The sequence below is a fragment of the Oncorhynchus nerka genome, linkage group LG14 (assembly GCF_034236695.1).
Source record: "Oncorhynchus nerka isolate Pitt River linkage group LG14, Oner_Uvic_2.0, whole genome shotgun sequence".
Classification (NCBI taxonomy): Eukaryota; Metazoa; Chordata; class Actinopteri; order Salmoniformes; family Salmonidae; genus Oncorhynchus; species Oncorhynchus nerka.
Window position 1 is genome coordinate 31,115,365 of NC_088409.1, and position 19,470 is coordinate 31,134,834.

At 41.1% G+C, this 19,470-nt stretch overlaps 1 protein-coding gene across 4 annotated transcripts; it reads left to right on the forward strand.

Moving 5' to 3' along the window:
- Positions 1-765: 765 nt before the first annotated feature.
- On the forward strand, positions 766-16,525 carry LOC115140888 (phospholemman-like). Of its 4 annotated transcripts, none has more exons than XM_065027980.1 (9): positions 766-922; positions 2,122-2,208; positions 8,354-8,405; positions 8,834-8,872; positions 9,080-9,106; positions 9,256-9,330; positions 9,451-9,487; positions 9,659-9,702; positions 15,751-16,525. In XM_065027980.1, the coding sequence occupies exons 3-9, from the start codon at positions 8,372-8,374 to the stop codon at positions 15,768-15,770; spliced, it is 276 nt and encodes a 91-aa protein (XP_064884052.1). In that variant the 5' UTR covers positions 766-922; positions 2,122-2,208; positions 8,354-8,371; the 3' UTR covers positions 15,771-16,525. The 4 variants fall into 4 exon arrangements, with proteins under 4 accessions (XP_064884052.1, XP_064884053.1, XP_029535192.1 ...); XM_065027981.1 differs by having other exon boundaries at positions 767-922; positions 8,837-8,872; XM_029679332.2 differs by lacking the exon at positions 2,122-2,208 and having other exon boundaries at positions 767-922.
- Positions 16,526-19,470: the final 2,945 nt, after the last annotated feature.

A 19,470-nucleotide genomic window follows, 5' to 3' on the forward strand; every position in this document is an offset into this window, starting at 1 on the left:
TACACTGTACTGTTGTTATGTGTGTGTAATATTTTAAAAAAAATATTGTTTCTGTCTCCATTTTTTATTTTCTTTCTCCAACAACAAAAGAAAATCTGAAGATGACACAAGTGAACTCTAAGCATCTCTAAAGGATGGAATCTGGCTAACTGGTTGCTGTTATTCTAATGATGAAGATTCGGGGGTGGGAATGGGGCAGGGCTCTGGCCATGACAATGTAATGACACCTGAATGGATGTGAGAGCGGATGAAGGGTGGGCCACAATGCATCTATTTACTGTTTTGTTTCTTTATTGGCTCAAATATATGAGTTTATTTGCAGGTGTTTTACGGTGGTAGTGAGATGTATGATCGAACAACTGAAATACATTTCATTTAGCTATAGGCCCTGGGCATTATAGTCAAACAGAGTTGTATTGAGCTAAAACGATTAGCCTTCAATTGTTTGTGCAAATTCGTATTAATGAAAAGCCAAATAAATACCATTGTTAGAAGTAAACAACATGTTAAACTGTTTGTGTTCAGAGATGTGCACTGTGCATGCTCTCACGATACAATATGTAACCAAAGCAGGTACTGTACACAACTATTTAGAATATATTGATGTGATAATGTTCGATGTGGTACCTTCCATATCACCGTTGTTACATGTTGTTGCTATATTTGTTATAGCAACAACAGGTCATTGAAAGCAACCAATGACAAACAAATTATAAAATCCTCCTCCTCTCCAGCGCATGCAACTTCAATTTAAACTCAGCCTATTTTCAAGCTGAGCAAACCTGTTGAGCGTCAGTGAAAAAGGGTGTTGGCGTCTGTCTGACTCAAGAGTACGTTCGTCTATTGTGTGTCGCTCCATGCCCGACATTTCCTTTTTTTCCCCCCTACACACATCTCCATTTGGGTTTAACGCGTGTCGGAGGTAAGTTTGAATTTTCTAACAATTAGAGTTCGACTGAATGTTCAGCTGTAGTTTCATCAAAAGTATGAGTATGTTAACCGTTATTAATTCTATTTATTTCAAGAAAAGAATAGGCTAATCTTATTTTAAGTCATTTCTAAAATGTTGCTTAGCGCATCTTTGACCAAGACAAACGTATCACTCTATATGTTCTAGTAGTAGTAGCCGATCCCTAGTAAGACCTTAAAATATATGTAATTCCTTTATAAGGCATATCCTTTTCTCTATAGGCATATATTCTTTTCTTTCCTGGCAAGAGTTGCTCAGATTTGGGAAAAAGTTGAGTAGCCTAACTAAAATACTCCAAAGGGTACAGTCTTTATTAGGATATTAATTATGTTTATAGAACAAAGATCGAACCTGCATGTAATGTAGTTTCAGGTTGTAGCCTACAGTATAGGCCTATGCGAGACAGACAGAACGAGCGCATATGAGCCAGAGCCATGTGCAAGTATTATAGTGTTTCTGCGTCACGCAGATGTATTTGTTAACCTGCTTTTATGAATTCAGTTATTTACTCGGGCTGTTCTATAACAGTGTTCTGGATGTTGTTTGTAATATTCAAACAAAACGTCCATAACCTATAGGCCTAAAGCAACATTTTGGCCATCGGCAACTTTTCTTCTCCTTTCTATTCCGTTTAGCAAGGGTGTCCAGGCAGTCTTCTAAACGAGGGAGGACCCAATTAAATCCGCGTGATATTCAGTATTTTATCTGGCGCTCATGGAAAACAACGGAACATGTGGTCCTTCCTTTATTGTATTCAATACATTTTTCTAGAGCCAGATTGTTAATGTCTGTGGTGCTCATCATCCAGCTGTGCTTTGATGGGTGGAGGGGTGGTCAGGCTTAATGATGCGATACTAATGTTACATGTCCTCTCCCATTAGCACTTCTTTTTTTTACTGGATCAGAATATTCAGTATTTTATCAAATTAATGTGGCAAGATAATATGTTTGGGACTGGTAGACTAGTTGGTGTGCTGGCCTTCTGTAATGGAAAATGCATCAGTGTACATGCCCCTGTGTGTGGGGAATTACATTTGAATGACCAATTCTGTTCAACAGCTTGGTGGTACCCTTCACACACTATTATGCCAACCCAAACCATAGGCTACCGTGCTGGCTTGGATATTTTATTTTCACATTGTCCTTTTCAGCATGGCTCCTGCAACTATGGTGATGCGTAACCAGGCCAACACAGTACAGCATGGTTCAGTTATGTTCTGCTCACTAGTGTGACATGGGTAAGCTAATAGACATTTTGAAATGGTATGGATGATTGATCAGTAGACAGACATGCCATTATGAAATTGCTGTTCTATTTCAAGTCTGATACAAAAAGTGCCTGTCCCAAGTCTCCTGTAGGCTATGCTTATGGATCTGTGAGAACAGGGGTCTGGGGTTCTGGTACAGTGCAAACAGCTCAGCTGATAAGAAGCCTGATAAGAGCTGTTATCCTGGACTGATCTTTATTCACTGTGGTTACTCCAGCACAGTGCTGTTGCTAAGGTGATTGATACTGACAGACGGACTTAAAAACTGACATATAAATGTTATCTCACACTCAAAAGCTAAACGTATTCTACGGCCTTCAGTGGGTCGCCTACTGCCGGCTCTAATCATACACAATGTTTGTCTAGACCTCAAATACAGATGAGCAACGTTCAAAAGTGAGGCCCTTCGAGAGACTGCCTTATTATAAATGAGAGATTCACTGTGATCACAGAGTGTGACGCTTATTTATTCTGTGAGACATGTCAAATCACAAGAGATGATAGGTAAGCTATGGTTCTATTTTTCCGCAGTTTAAAGCTCATTTGACTCAGATTCAGATAATTAGGGTTCATCACACATTCACCATAGCAACACCACCACTCTTCACTTCAGATATATGAATAGCTTATTTCAAGGCCTCACTGCCTCAGAAGCACAGCAAAGCAACACCAAGGTCTTTCCCTTGAAGGGAAGGCCGCATGACTTCTTTAAACAGTGGAGCTGCTGTTGCTGCTATTGTTGACCTTGTGGCTGTGGGTAGGAGGGATGAGTCATGGCTATAGTATGCCACGTCCCCCCTCTCCATTGAGCAGCCAGAGGAACACATTGCCCTGCTTTGCTCCTGCAACTACTTCTTCAGCAAACACTAACAACAAGTAGTGGCTTCAATAGCCATCTATGGCTGACTGACAGAAAAACAACACTCTGTATGAGAAAATATCGACTACAGTTTACCCAGCTAACTTAAAACGTTCACAGAAATGTCTGGTACTCGTTTCTGTCTGGTTCGGTTTTGGTTGTGAGACAGCTTGGAAGAATGGACCCATAACATTTTTAATCTCAATTCTGACAGCATGAAAGAAATAGGTTAAATATCACATATTCTTTATTCCAGATGTAATATGAATACATACATGCACTACTGTATTGCTCTATCACAGTCCCTTACCACATTAGAATGGTTTCCCAGTGTGTGTGTGTTCCTATTACATCTCAACGGGTGCTGCCTATTCTCAGCGGCATGTTTTGTTCCAAAATTAGCTGCACACTAGATTCCTGTGTCCAGGCACCAATTCCTCTATGAGCCAGCCCATGGCCAGATCCCAGATCCTCTCTATGGGGGAGCAAAGAGTGAACCTGTATGAGTATGGAGAGGTGACTGGGTCATAGTGGGAGAAGTACACACACATCTAGACTCACCCACAGGACATGCTCAGCTGTCATTGAAGCTTTGCTCCTCAACCTGACAATCTTTCAGTGGTATTTTTGTATTTATTTAACTAGGCAAGTCAGTTAAGACCAAATTCTTATTTACAATGACGGCCTACCCCAGCCCGGATGATGCTGGGCCAATTGTGATACAGCCTGGAATTGAACCAGGGTCTGTAATGGCACCTTTAGCACTGAGATGCAGTGCCTTAGACCGCTGCACCACTCGGGAGCCCATATTGTGTGATTTGAAAAGACAAACTTTCCTGTTCCGAGGCCTCATGGAACTCTTAGATAAGTCATATGGCAGTGGACTCAACTGGCATTACGTCTCTGCCTCTGTAGTGGGGGAAACTTGATCTCCAGTCCTTGGTCTCCAATCCTCCTCATGTTGGTAGGCAGAGTGAATAGAGGGAAAAGAGAATAATAGAAGAGACTTCACAAACACAAAGAAAACCAAAAAATCCTAGATTTAATCAATTTCACAAGTAACTTTACACAAGTCATTTCCGGTAGTGCTAGGACGTCGTGACTGATTGAGATGGCCAGGTGGAATGACAGGAAATTAGGGAAAAAGAAAGGGAGTGAGTGTGAATAAGGGAGTAAGCACAGGTGTAATGAGTGAATGTGGGGGGGACTGGTGTGGGTGTGTACTCATCGTAAGTTTAGACAAGACCCTATTGTGAATGAGCAGGTTAGTGAGTGAAGTGGGATAACAGGAGGGCAGTGCAAGGCGAAGAGATAGGGGTGAACCGAGTCGTACTGTTACCACACAACGGACGATTCTTTCTTAGCTTCAGGCATTCAGTGGCAGGGAGGCCTGGTCTCCAGGGTGAATCTGCCTGGTGGGGAACTGAGGGGATGGCTAAGCACGATCCCACAGCGCTGCCTAGCATTGTCTTGAACAGACAACCAAGAGCCCTACACTTTGCTACATAAATCTCACAAGGTCGGCCGCCTCCACCCTTTGCTAACATTTACTCTGTAATATGATTCCCAACTTGAAAACGTGGAAAGAAAGAACCCCGGGAGAGTCTACCTCTCTCCCTGTATTGAATCGTAAACCATCCACGACCGATATTTTGGAGGGCTTCCCGCTTCTTGCATTCCCTCTCCCTCACCAAAATTGCTGGGGAGATGGAGGGTGCGCTTGGAAAGAAACCAGGGAGGGATTTTTTCCCTGGTTGCTGCCAAATGCCAAATAGTATGACACTGCTATAAGATAGAGGGAGGCTCTTTGTTTTAGCTGTGTGTTTATTATTTTTTTTATTTTACTAGGCAAATTCTTATTTTCAATGACAGCCTAGGAACAGTGGGTTAACTGCCTGTTCAGGGGCAGAATGACAGATTTGTACCTTGTCAGCTCGGGGATTTGAACTTGCAACCTTTCGGTTACTAGTCCAACGCTCTAACCACTAGGCTACCCTGCCGCCGTGTTATTGTAAAAGCTGTATTGTTGTTGTAGGATCTGTAGTGTTGTTATGGGATCTGCAGTGTTGTTATGGGAGCTGTAGAGTTGTTATAGGAGCTGTAGTGTTGTTATAGGAGCTGTAGTGTTGTTATAGGATCTGCAGTGTTGTTATGGGAGCTGTAGAGTTGTTATAGGAGCTGTAGTGTTGTTATAGGAGCTGTAGTGTTGTTATAGGAGCTGTAGTGTTGTTATAGGATCTGTAGTGTTGTTATGGGAGCTGTAGTGTTGTTATAGGATCTGTAATGTTGTTATAGGAGCTGTAGTTTTGTTATAGGAGTTGTAGTGTTGTTATAGGAGTTGTAGTGTTGTTATAGGATATGTAGTGTTGTTATAGGAGTTGTAGTGTTGTTATAGGAGCTGTAGTGTTGTTATATGAGCTGTAGTGTTGTTATAGGAGCTGTAGTGTTGTTATGGGAGCAGTAGTGTTGTTATAGCATCTGTAGTGTTGTTATAGGATCTGTAGTGTTGTTATGGGAGCTGTAGTGTTGTTATAGGATCTGTAATGTTGTTATAGGAGCTGTAGTTTTGTTATAGGAGTTGTAATGTTGTTATAGGAGCTGTAGTGTTGTTATAGGATCTGTAATGTTGTTATAGGAGCTGTAGTTTTGTTATAGGAGTTGTAATGTTGTTATAGGAGCTGTAGTGTTGTTATATGAGCTGTAGTGTTGTTATGGGATCTTTAATGTTGTTATAGGAGCTGTAGTTTTGTTATAGGAGTTGTAATGTTGTTATAGGATCTGTAGTGTTGTTATAGAAGCTGTAGTGTTGTTATTGGATCTGTAGTGTTGTTATAGGAGCTGTAGTGTTGTTATAGAAGCTGTAGTGTTTTTATAGGATATGTAGTGTTGTTACAGGAGTTGTACTGTTGTTATATGAGCTGTAGTGTTGTTATAGCATCTGTAGTGTAGTTATGGGAGCTGTAGTGTTGTTATAGAAGCTGTAGTGTTGTTGTAGGAGCTGTAGTGTTGTTACAGAAGCTGTAGTGTTGTTGTAGGATATGTAGTGTTGTTATAGGAGCTGTAGTGTTGTTATAGGAGCTGTAGTGTTGTTATAGGAGCTGTAGTGTTGTTATAGGAGCTGTAGTGTTGTTATAGCATCTGTAGTGTTGTTATGGGAGCTGTAGTGTTGTTATAGGAGCTGTACTGTTGTTATAGGAGCTGTAGTGTTGTTATAGCATCTGTAGTGTTGTTATGGGAGCTGTAGTGTTGTTATAGAAGCTGTAGTGTTGTTATAGGAGCTGTAGTGTTGTTACATAAGCTGTAGTGTTGTTGTAGGATATGTAGTGTTGTTATAGGAGCTGTAGTGTTGTTATAGGAGCTGTAGTGTTGTTATGGGAGCTGTAGTGTTGTTATAGCATCTGTAGTGTAGTTATGGGAGCTGTAGTGTTGTTATAGAAGCTGTAGTGTTGTTATAGGAGCTGTAGTGTTGTTACAGAAGCTGTAGTGTTGTTGTAGGATATGTAGTGTTGTTATAGGAGCTGTAGTGCTGTTATAGGAGCTGCCTTTACAAAACTTTACCATGGTAGTACAATGACAAAATAGTAGTTGTAGTTTTTTAATTATACTACCATGGCAGGAAAATACCAAGTGACCAAAAACAAAGTAATTTATGGTACTCACGTATTGTAACATTTACTACTCGCTATGCAATGGCAAAGTGTAAGCCTATTACACTGTTAAACCCCTTTTAGCTCATAGTGAAAAACCACAACACACATGGTCTAGTAGTGTAGTGTACCCTCTTAAACCCTGGAACCTGGATAGGATATAGTGAGAAGAATAATTGGAGTCTGAATCCTTGAAGATTGTATCTGGTGCTTGTCCAGTATGTGGCTGGTGGCGTACACCACATGACGGAAAATAAATGTAGCCTTATCATGAGCAGAAACCAAAGGGGAGCGTGAGACAGTTGTGACATAAGGGATTTAGCTACCAAATCTCCTCAAGACTCCATTCCTGTCCAAATCAGTATCCAGCCCTTCCATGACCATCATGTTAGGCAGAGTATGATCAAAGAAGGCCAAACCCCTGGAACTCTGCTCAAGCCCCAGCATGTTTGTTATGTGGTTCCCATTGTCTCTCTTTCCCTCATGGATACTTTAGAAACCTGTTTGTAGGTTGTTGTAAGTGTGTGGTTGCTGATGGGTGAGGTGATTTCCTCTCTTTGTCTTTTATTCATAAGGTGTGATGGAAAATCACTGGGGTCTAGTTACTTTATGTTTTGGTGCTGGAGCCATGCTCAATGATCCAGCATTTTCTCCCTTGTGGATTTTCTACTTCTTTATATAATTTGACAGTTATATGATTATAAAGACATTAATACCCAAAATATATATTGAACAAGTTTGACACTCTGACCATTATTTGCGTTGTTTGTTTCTATGTTTTGTTTGGTCAGGGTGTGATATGAGTGGGCATTCTATGTTGCATGTCTAGTTAGTCTGTTTCTATGTGTTTTGGCCTGATATGGTTCTCAATCAGTGGCAGGTGTTTGTCGTTGTCTCTGATTGGGAACCATATTTAGGTAGCCTGTTTTGTATTGTGGTTCGTGGGTTATTGTCTATGTTATGTTGCTTGTTAGCACAGTGTTTCTTTAGCAGTCTAGTTAGTGTACTTTGTGGTTTTTCTGTCTTTTCATTAAATCATGCATTCACACCACGCTGTGCCACGTCTACTCAATACGACGATCGTGACACAAGGAATAGCTGAAACATAATTAGGTTTGAAGGTTTGGCATGAGATGAAGCAAAGCACTCTGGGCAACATTCAAGATCACATGGGTTACGCTGCTTAGAAGCCATTTTGTACAAATCTAAATCAAATATGGGACTCCAGGGGAAAGCTAAATGTTGTGTCGGGTTTCTGTTGATATTGTAACTGGTGTGAGCCAGTTTTGGACACTGTATGAGCTGCCATTAGCTTCCCGGGTTTGAAAAGGTATAATCAAGTCAAATAGGTAGTGGGACAAGGGTAATTTAATTCTAACAAGTGGAGGCTTGATCAGACAATCAAGCGAGTACATTGTTTTTCTTCATTTTGAGCAGCAGAGCTCTTGCTTATGTGGGTGTGAAAAGGGCAGGGAGGATGAGTGCCAATTTGCTAGGGTGCACTGCAGTCATAATGCTCAGCTACTTTATCATATAAAGTCAGCCTAATATTATAATATGATCATATTATTATGCCATTACTCAATTGTTTATGTTCTGTCTTCTCCAGGTGAAAGAGAGTTTGAAGATGGCAAATATCTCTGCTTTGATTTTATTGACATGTGAGTGGAAGGTCTTAAAGACCAATCATACACACCTATTAATATCACCACTTCCTGCTTAGGTTTTCCCCAAAGCTACCATCTCTGTTCATCTTGTTTTGCCCAGTCTTCACTCACAACTCTGGCTCAGTATTCAGAACAGTAGATACTACTGTATGTTTTGAGTGAGAGAGAGAATATGTTTATGTAATGGTATGAAATACATATGGTTATGGATATGAATAGTATACCAATCTAGAACTAAATAGAGGAAGGATAGATTCATTGACCTTTTCCAGTGCTATTCAAGGTCAAAGCCGTTGAGAGACCACTAAAGTTACAAGTGCACTTGTCACAGGGACGGAAAGCTGACTTGTTTGGGACATTGTTGGGATGCCATGTTGTCAATGCATTATGCTGTGTGCTTACCATTGTGTGTCTTCTGTTAGCAGTTACTTCCCTTGTGTTCGCAGAGGAGCAGAAAGAAAGTATGTAACTGACAATACAGTTTTATTACTCTAAATCTTTTGACATGCATTAATATGGTCTCCAGATAAATCATTGATTCACAAATTAAAGTAGGCCATTTGCTATTTGCCCATTTTGAGGTTGGTTGCATTCCAGTTCTTTGTATTATTTTTGAAGGTGTCTAGATGCTGTATAAACTGACCTTTGTCATGTTTTTGCCCCTACAGTGGAGGAGGAGGATCCATTTACCTTTGGTGAGCAGAGAGATACATCTTTTAGAACACTCAACAACTCAACATTCCTGGCTTACTGTGTATGATTAATGCTTTTTTCCTTTCACTCTCTCTCCCATTATTCTCTCTCCTGCTTTCTCTCTCCCCGTCTCTCTCTCTCTCTCTCTCAGATTATCACAGGCTACGTGTTGGGGGGTTGATCCTGGCAGCAGTTCTGTGTCTGATCGGCATCACCATCCTCTTCAGTAAGACTCCATCACATAAACACATACATACTCACACACAGTGACACAGTCAGAGCATGTATTTACACATGCTCACATTAACATAGGACACAGATTACCTTGTGACCCTTCTTATAACAGGTGGACACTGCAGATGCAAGTTCAACCAAGACAAAAGGTAAATGATCTCTCATATCAGTGCATGCTCAGATCAGTCCAGATCAGGGCACACTCTTTGTGTGAAACTGTACGTTTCAGGTAGGTGTATGTGTGTGTGTGTTATGTAGCTAGGTGTCGTAATGTATAATGAAATGTAGTGTGAGTTGACACGCTGGTTTTCTCTCTGCAGGAGGAGGTCAGGAAGCAACGCCGCCCAGCCACTCAACGACCAAGGTCTGTTCCCCTGACCTCTCAATCTCCTCTCTGATTGGCCCACACTTTACACTGGATGATTCCTAGTCATCTGGATACATAAGTCTTGGCTAGGAATATAATGAACATATATAACTGACTGGCATGTTTGAGTGATCATTACAAAATATCCTCTTCAAGAAAAAGGATTAGAAATCCGTTAACCTATTCAGCGTCTCACAAAGACACGTGGCTGGAACCAAAAATCTCATATTTGGACTCATCAGACCAAAGGACAGATTTCCACCGGTCTAATGTACATTGCTCATGTTTCTTGGCCCAAGCAAGTATCTTATTATTATTGATGTCCTTTAGTAGTGGTTTCTTTGCAGCAATTCGACCATGAATGCCTGATTCACGCAGTCTACTCTGAACATTTGATGTTGATGTTACTTGAACTCTGTGAAGCATTTATTTGGGCTGGAATTTCTGAGTCTGGTAATTCTAATGAACTTATGGGTCTTCCTTTCCTGTGGCGGTCTTCATGAGAGCCAGTTTCATCATAGCTCTTGATGGTTTTTGCGACTGCACTTGAAGAAGCTTTCAAAGTTCTTGAAATGTGAGAATGTAGTGTCGTTCCAAAAAGTGATCAAATTCAACATCTACTCACAGACTCCAACCTTGACTTTCTCTGCCTCTCAGAGACATGGCTCCATAAACACTCTCCATATGCTGCTTTGATTGTGCCTGGCTACAATGTTTTCAGGAGAGACAGGATTGAAGGAAGAGGAGGGGGTGTGATGATTTACATTAAAGAACATATCCGATGTAAACAAATTGAGTGGTCATGTGATAATGAACTAGAATGTATCGGCCTGAACGTTACACTGTCTCCCCAAATGTCTTTTACCCTCATTGGAATGTATAGGCCACCTTCCACCAAAAGTGTGTTTTTTGATCAGTTTAATACCATGCTTAGGGAATGTGATTTTGGGAAAGAGGTCATCTTAATGGGAGATTTTAACATTAATTATGAAGACAAGTGTTGTAGGAAAACCCTCAAACGGATCACTAATACCTTTGACCTTACACAGCTAGTTAAAGGGCCAACCAGGGTGACTTGTTGCTCTAAAACACAGATTGATTTGGTGTTCAGTAATAAACCAGAGAGAGTGACTAAATCATTCAATATGGTAACTGGGCTGTCTGATCATAATCTGACACTTATAGCCAGAAAGCTGTCTAAGAGCAGGTTTAACCTCTCTACTGTTCGAAAGCCGGATCAACTCAGAATACCTAAGTGAATTAAACTATTTTGAAAACGCAATTAAGGGAATAAACTGGAATGATCTCTTGTCCTATACAGACGTGGAAGCTGATAGTCAGGTTTTTCTATCCACAATCCAGACTACAATAAATGGCTTCCTAAAGAAAATCAAATCCAAACCTGGCCAAAAGAGCACTCTTCCTTGGCTAAATGGAGAAATCTGGAAATTGATGAAAGAACGAGATTATGCTCTAAAAATAGCACTAAAATCTAAATTAGAGCATGACAGACGTAGGTTTACCATGTTGAGAAATAAGGTGATGAAAGAAATCAGACAGGCCAAGGCAAACTTTTTTATTAACATAATTGGTGAAGCAAAGGGAAATTCTAAATTGATATGGGAGAATCTAAAAAAGTTAACAGGGAAAGACCATAGTAACACTGCAAAAAGATTAGAAATCATGGTGAATAACAATCTAACACAGGATGCAGTCGAAATAGCAATAGCCTTCAATTCCTACTTTATTGACTCTGTCAGGGTACTGACACAGAACCCCTCCACTGGTTTCTTGGGCTCAGTGCTAGTGAATGACACTCAACCTGTCTTCATCATAAGGGAGGTTTCTGAGTCAAAGGTGAACAAGGTGATTAGCTCACTAAAGAACTCTAAAGCCAAAGATGTGTTTGGGATGGACTCTACCTTTCTTAAAAACTACAAGGAGTCACTCATTGGCCCCATTACTACGGTCACCAACACATCTATTGGTCTCGGTGTGTTTCCAAGGGTATGGAAGTCGGCCATAATAACGGCCATCTTTAAATCAGGCGACCCTGCTGACGTGAGTAACTACAGGCCCATTAGTATAATACCTGTGGTGTCAAAGGTTGTTAAAGTGTGTAGCAGAACAACTGATTGCCCACCTCAACAACAGCCCCTTCACATTACACTCCATGCAGTTTGGCTTCAGAGTGAAACACTCCACAGAAACGGCCAACTGCTTTCTTCTGGAAAAAGTCCAAGATGGACAAAGGGGGTGCTGTTGGGGCTGTGTTTCTGGACCTAAGGAAGGCTTTTGATACTGTTAACCATGAGATTCTCATCACAAAATTGTCCAAGTTCAACTTTTCCCCTGATGCCTTGAGATGGATGAAATCATACCTTGTGAAGGCAGAACTCAGAGTGAGCAATGAGCTGTCGCCCACTCGTAGCTATGATGTGGGCGTGCCCCAAGGGTCAATACTGGGGCCCCTCCTGTTCAGCCTGTACATTAATGATCTGCCTTCTGTCTGTACTGGGTCTAAAGTTCAAATGTATGCAGATGATACAGTGATATATGTGCATGCAAAGAGCAAACAACAAGCTGCACAAGAACTCACTACTGTAATGGTCCAGGTTACAAAGTGGCTCAGTGACTCGTGTTTGCATCTCAATGTGAAAAAAACTGTTTGCATGTTCTTCACAAAGAGGGCAACAGATGCTACTGAGCCAGATGTCTATGTGCCAGGGGAGAAGCTCCAGGTGGTATCAGATTTTAAGTACCTTGGCATCATACTTGATTCCAACCTCTCTTTTAAAAAGCATGTGAAAAAGGTAATTCAAATAACCAAATTCAACCTAGCTAATTTCCGATTTATACGAAATTGTTTGACTACAGAGGTAGCAAAACTGTACTTCAAATCTATGATACTCCCCCACTTAACATACTGCTTGACTAGTTGGGCCCAAGCTTGCTGTACAACATTAAAACCTATTCAGTCTGTCTACAAACAGGCTCTCAAAGTGCTTGATAGGAAGCCCAATAGCCATCATCATTGTCACATCCTTAGAAAGCATGAGCTCTTGAGTTGGGAAAATCTTGTGCAATACACCGACGCATGTCTTGTATTCAAGATCCTTAATGGCCTGGCTCCCCCTCCACTCAATATTTTTGTTAAACAGAAAACCCAGACATATGGCAGCAGATCCACAAGGTCTGCCATGAGAGGTGACTGTATAGTTCACCTTTAGTAAATCTGCATTCTCTGTGAGAGCTTCCCATGTCTGGAATACATCAGACACACATAACTGCACCACATATCACACTTTCACAAAATGCTTGAAGACATGGCTAAAGGTCAATCAGATTTGTGAACATGGTCCCTAGCTGTGTGTTGCCGCTCTCCATGTTGTCTGTTGTCTGTAGCTTGTGAGGTGTGGAAACACTTTGTTGCTTTTATGAATTTTGTCTTGCTGCTTTTTGTTCTATGTTGCTCTGTCTGTATGCTATGTCTTGCTTGTCCTATGTTGCTATTGTCTATATTGTAATTGTTTTTAATAACCTGCCCAGGGACTGCGGTTGAAAATTAGCCGGCTGGCTAAAACCGGCACTTTTACTGAAACGTTGATTAATGTGCACTGTCCCTGTAAAAATAAACTCAAACTCAAACTCGGAGAGAGAGAGATCACCAGATGGTGCTGCATGGTTTTGACAAAATAGTATTGGTTGCACCTTCATCACTTCAGCCACGTCATTGCCATTGTTATCAGTGTTCCACAGATGCCTCAGCCACATTGGTATCCAAAAGTAGAACGGGGGCTAATGACTGTTTCGCTCAGTGATGTAGTCGAGTCACTAAACCTTGAGTCCGAATCGAGCACCCTGTGTAGTGGCAAGAGGAATTTAGTAAATAAATTGTTTTCTTTCTGTGTCACCAAATGTCTGCATATACTGTAGGCTAATTGTAATGTACCAGTGCCACATTCAGTTGCAAAACGTTCTCGAATGTTGCAGATAGAAATTCCATGAATAGAGCCAACGTTATTCCTTATTCAACATGTCAGAGGCATGTTTGTTCTACATAGCATATTTCTATCTGAACATTCCAAAATGTTGCATCCTGCTGAATGCGCCCCAAATTGTCCATCAATGCAGGATCGAAAGAAAAAAACGTAGCGCCGTGATTATGGGTCATATCTTTTGAATGATAAGGGCTAGAATCAAGCCGTTTCTCTGAGGAAAAAAAGGGAGATTTGGCTACAGAACCTGGCTATGAAATGCAGTGGTGTCACGACTTCTACCGAAGTCGATGCCTCTCCTTGTTCGGGCGGTGTTCAGCGGTCGACGTCGACGGTCTTCTAGCCATCGCCGATCCATTTTTCATTTTCCATTTGTTTTGTCTCGTTTTCCCACACACCTGGTTCTCATTTCCCTCATTATGTGTTGTGTATTTAACCCTCTGTTTCCCCCATGTCTTTGTGTGGTATTGTTAATTGTAAGTGCTTGTGCACATTTTGTTTGACTGGTGCGGGTCGGGTTATTGTGCCCATATTTTGTATTTCTTATGCCATTGGTTTTACTATTAAACTGCCCTGGCTATTATCAAGTTCTGCTCTCCCTGCCACCAGATACGCACCCCTTACAAGTGGGGAAAGTGGGAGGGCTGAGCGAGACTACAAATTCAAAGACAGCCTACTTTTCTATACTCAAGGGAGAGAAAAACATAGCTAGACTTGTTTTACTATTAAAACATAGCTAGACTGTTGTTTTACTATTACATTCAATGCTGCTGTTGTTTTTAATTTTGCAAAGCAGCTTGTGTTTCTTACCAGGCAAAGGGTAGCTAACTAGAAGTGGTGGTGACTGGCTAGCTACGGGGAAGCAAGAGTATCGCCTGTAGGGTTGAGTGCTATCCACATTTTCATATCGTCAATCCGTCCTTCTTTCACCCTGGGATTTACGGTATTACCGTCTTAGTCAACAAGGGGCCATTAAAATGCAACAACAACAATAAATACACAAGTAATAGTCATTTCCATGGAGGCTGATATGCTAGATATGCTAATGAGTGCAAGCAAAAATAAACTAAATGCAAAGACAGGCAATCCAGTTCATGAAGTTATACATATATAGGTAGTAGCTACTGAATGTCCTTTTTGGTGAGTTTGGACATTTACAAGCAAATGTCAACGAGAAATTGTGCAAATAAATTCAGTTTTGACGCTTTCTCTAGAGCACCATGTCTACACGCTGTGTCTGTGTGGAGTCGTTAGGGCCACGGCCTGTCTGCCTGCTCTGCTCGGAGAAAAGGGCAGAGGAGCAGACTGAGGCTGCCGAGAACAGAGAGGAGAACACATGCTAGGAAATGAAGATAGCAGTGACAGCTGTATAGATAACTCATCCAAAGCGCTTTGACTTCTCAAACACAGTAGAAAGCACTATATGATGCCCCGTCTCCTTCAGCCAGTTATTTGGCTTACTAGCAAGTTAAACCAAATAAACAGCTGGACTCACCTGCTCCCGCTTTCTCCCGTTGTGCTATTTACAAACAAACACGTGACTGGCTCATCTGTTCATAATGTAAAATAATATAACACGTGAAATGAAGAACGCAATCTGCTTCATCTCCTAATGTATTGCACAAGTTGACTGCAGGTATTTACTTAAAAAGTAGCTACAAATATTACAACTCATTGAAAAACTTGTATAGGCCGGAGCGGAGATTGTCTGCCCACACTCATCGCTTGCTCCCCTGTAGCTCACCAGCTGATGTAGGCTGGGCGAGGCACATCCTTCCCACTGCTGAACAGAACTGCACTGTGCATCTGTGCTGCTAATATTAATTGTGCTTATCATCAAAAAACTCTTAATCTCTCATAAAACTCTTGTCCAGTCCAGAACTATAGCCATGGCTGTCACTGTTTTGCCTCTGATCTGGGGACATGGAGGACATGATCATTATGGCTGCCCAACGGAGAGCTGTATGTCTGTGTTATCTCACATGGCTTGGTAATGAATGCCTTTTAATGATTCCAGATATCAAGTAATCTTTCTTTCTGTCCACAGCTCGGGCCAGTGAGTGCTAGGAACCAAACTCCCACCTGGCAGCAGGTCAAATCGACTTCCTGGTTCTGCATCAATCAAGAGATGGAAATTGATGGGTGGAGTTGGCTTGTTTTTTGTCCAATGGAGGTTGTTTTTTAGAGAGTGGTGCTGTCTTCCCAAGAGGGAGGTGGTACTGTGCCATTGGAGATCAGAGGTGTGCTGCTTTTACCTGTGTTGCTGTTCTCCCTTCCGCACATTACTCCTGTTTCTGCTCCACCCAATATTCACACTGTAACTCACCACCAGCAAGCACACGCAGACAGACAAAGCAGGACACGATTTTTCCCCAAGTTCTTTGTATTTAAACAGATAACCAAAATATACTGTGTCTGTAAAATAGGTACCGGTAAGCCATAAACTATTATAATGTCAATAACTATTCACACACCTTTATCTTGATTATTCCTATATTAACTTTTTAGTTGAATGTAGAAAAGTGCACTGGTCTATGCCGTAGAATCTGTTGTATGATAAATGCAATGTTTTTTTAATAGTACAGAATATTAAAATTATTTCAATAAGCTGATGATATAGTTTTGATTGAGTGTTTGCCACCAAAACAACTTTAATGTTATTTTAGTTTGTTAGATACCACACAAACAATTACTGTCCCTGAAGAGGGTTTTCTCCCCAATTGGCTTTTAGTGAGTCACGGTCTACATTGAGATAGATGTTTCTTGGCAAATGAATAGATGGTGTCTATGTTTGTAATTCAAATTAAAAGAGTTACCTTTTATGACTGTGTCCAATGTTACATTACATTATACAAATAGATGCTGAATCTCTAAATAAAATAAGTCTGATAGGCTCCTCAAATGTAAATACTGCAAATACCTTTCTCTCTTTGATGTAAGGCCCATGTCCTGTGGTTCAAATAGACTTCTACATCGCCATCTACTGGATTACATGAGACACTGCAAAAAGACTGGTACAGTGTTTCTCAAATGCATACAAGCATTTCTTTGAAAAATATTTTTCAAAACAGTGTTCACAAGACACTAACAACTCTGTGGCCTTTGCAAAACAGTAAAATAATTTTTAAAATGTAGTTGCCTTCTCAAACATACATTCATCAAATTTACACTGACTACAAAAATGTAGGAATACCAGCTCTTTCCATGAAATAGACTGACCAGATGAAGGCTATGATCCCTTATTGATGTGACTTGTTAAATCCACCTCAATCAGGGGTTAAATAACCATTTTTAAGCCTTGAGAATTGAGACATGGGATTGTGTGTGTGAGCCATTCAGGGGGTGAATGAGCCAGACATAATATGCAAGTGCCTTTGAACGGGGTATGGTAGTAAGTGCCAGGTGCACCGGCTTGTATCAAGGACTGCAACGTTTTTCATGTTCAACAGTTTCCCATGTGTATCAAGAATGATCCACCAGCCAACTTGACACAACTGTGGGAAGCATTGGAGTCAACATGGGCCAACATCCTGGTGGAATGCTTTCGACACCTTTTAGAGTCCATGCCCCGACGAATTGAGGCTGTTCTGAGGGCAAAAGGGAGTGGGAGGTGAAACTCAATAGTAGGAAAGTATTGTTAATGTTTTGTACACTCATTGTAGATACATTTCAACACAGATCCCTTGTATGCGATTGAGAAAAACTAAGATCATCTGGACTGCATATGGAAACAGTCCTTTACAATATGAACCATACGGTCTATGGTATGAACACCAGCTTATGTCAATATTTTAAAAGTGAAAGTGTGTCAAGGTCATAAATACCTCCAGCACAATTAAGTATGTCCTTGCCAGTTTCCGAGCTACAGTCCAAATCCAAAACTCTACTCACAGGCATTCTACCTTGAACAGAGTATGGCAATGATAACAAAATCACCTTATCATGGGTTACAGTGTATTCAGAAGTGGTCATGGCGGGTCATGTGTTGCCATGGTAACTGAGATATGAGAGTCAGCTGATACGGGCTGTAGAATTAAATTTGTGGAGAGTGTATCATTGTATGATACAACCAGAAGGTCACAGAGGGTGTGAATTAGACAAGAAGAAACAAGCTGAAGAAGAGCATTAGACCTACACATTTTTTTGCAAGAGTAGTTTGCCCGGACCCATATTGAGCATACTCCTGGACTGAATACTCACTTTGGAAACTCAGTTGACCATGCTGTTTAGTCCAGAAGTAGACTTAATTTGGGTCCGGGAGACAGGCCCCGCATGTATTATTTGTATTTCCAATGCTCAATTCCATTTCTTCAAACAATGTGATAAGAGTGAGTCAATACAGTTACATACTCTACATATACAATATACAAAAGTATGTGGGCACCCCTTTAAATTAGTGGATTTGGCTGTTTTAGCCACATCCATTGCTGACCGGTGTATAAAATCAAGCACACAGCCATGCAATCTCCATACACAAACATTGGCAGTCGAATGACCTTTCTGAAGAGCTAAGTGACCTTTAACATGGCACCGTTATAGGATTCCACCTTTCCAACCTTTCCAAATTTCGGCCCTGCTAGAGCTGCCCCGGTCAACTGTAAGAGCTGTTATTGTGAAGTGGAAATGTCTAGGAGAAACAATGGCTCAGCTGCGAATTAGTAGGCCTCACAAGCTCACAGAATAGGACCGCCGAGTGTTGAACCATGAAGCTGGTAAAAATGTCCTTGGTTGCAACACTCATTACCGAGTTCAAAATTGCCTCTGGAAGCAATGTCTGCACAATAATTGTTTGTCGGGAACTTCATGAAATGTGTTTCTATGGCCAAACAGCCGCGCAAGCCTAACATCACCATGTGCAATGCCAAGCATCGGCTGGAGTGGTGTAAAGCTCGCCTCCATTGGACTCTGGAGCAGTGGAAACGTGTTCTCTGGAGTGATGAATCACGCTTCACCATCTGGCAGTCCGACGGACAAATCTGGGCTTGGTGGATGCCAGGAGAACGCTACATGCCCCAATGCATAGTGCCAACTGTAAAGTTTGGTGGTGGAGGAATAATGGTCTGGGGCTGTTTTTCATGGTTTGGGCTAAGCCCCTTAGTTCCAGTGAGGGGAAATCTTAACGCTACAGCATACAATGACATTCTAGATGATTCTGTGCTTCCAACTTTGTGGCAACAGTTTGGGGAAGGCCCTTTCCTGCTGCATCATGACAATGGCCTTGTGAACAAAGAAATACCTCACGAGGCTTCTTCTCTCTAAGCTGAGACCTTGAAACTGAGATATATTTCAAAACAAGCTCTGGGCGTACTGCCAAATTGCAGCTACTGATAGTGAGGATGTGTACAGTCAACCACTTGCATGAACACATAAATTGGTTTATAGAACAGCCGTGAATAGAACACAGAAATTAGTTATAAGAAAAGCACAAACATAAAAATGTCCATGACAGTTACTTAAGACAAAGACGAAAGTGGGTTGGTTGTTCGGGGTGGATGAGTGGACGTATAAGTTTGCGAGTTTGAACCTTGTCAGCATTTCAGATAATTAGCCATTTTTCAACTACTTACTACGTTTTAACTACTTTGCAACTACTTATCATGTTAGTTAACCATTCCCCTAACCTTAACTCTTTAACCTAACTCCTTAATTTAACCTTAACCCTAACCCCTAATCCTAACCCCTAGTTTAGCTAATGTTAGCCAGCTAGCTAACGTTAGCCACCTACATAGAATTTGTAACATATCATACATTTGGCAATTTTTTTAAC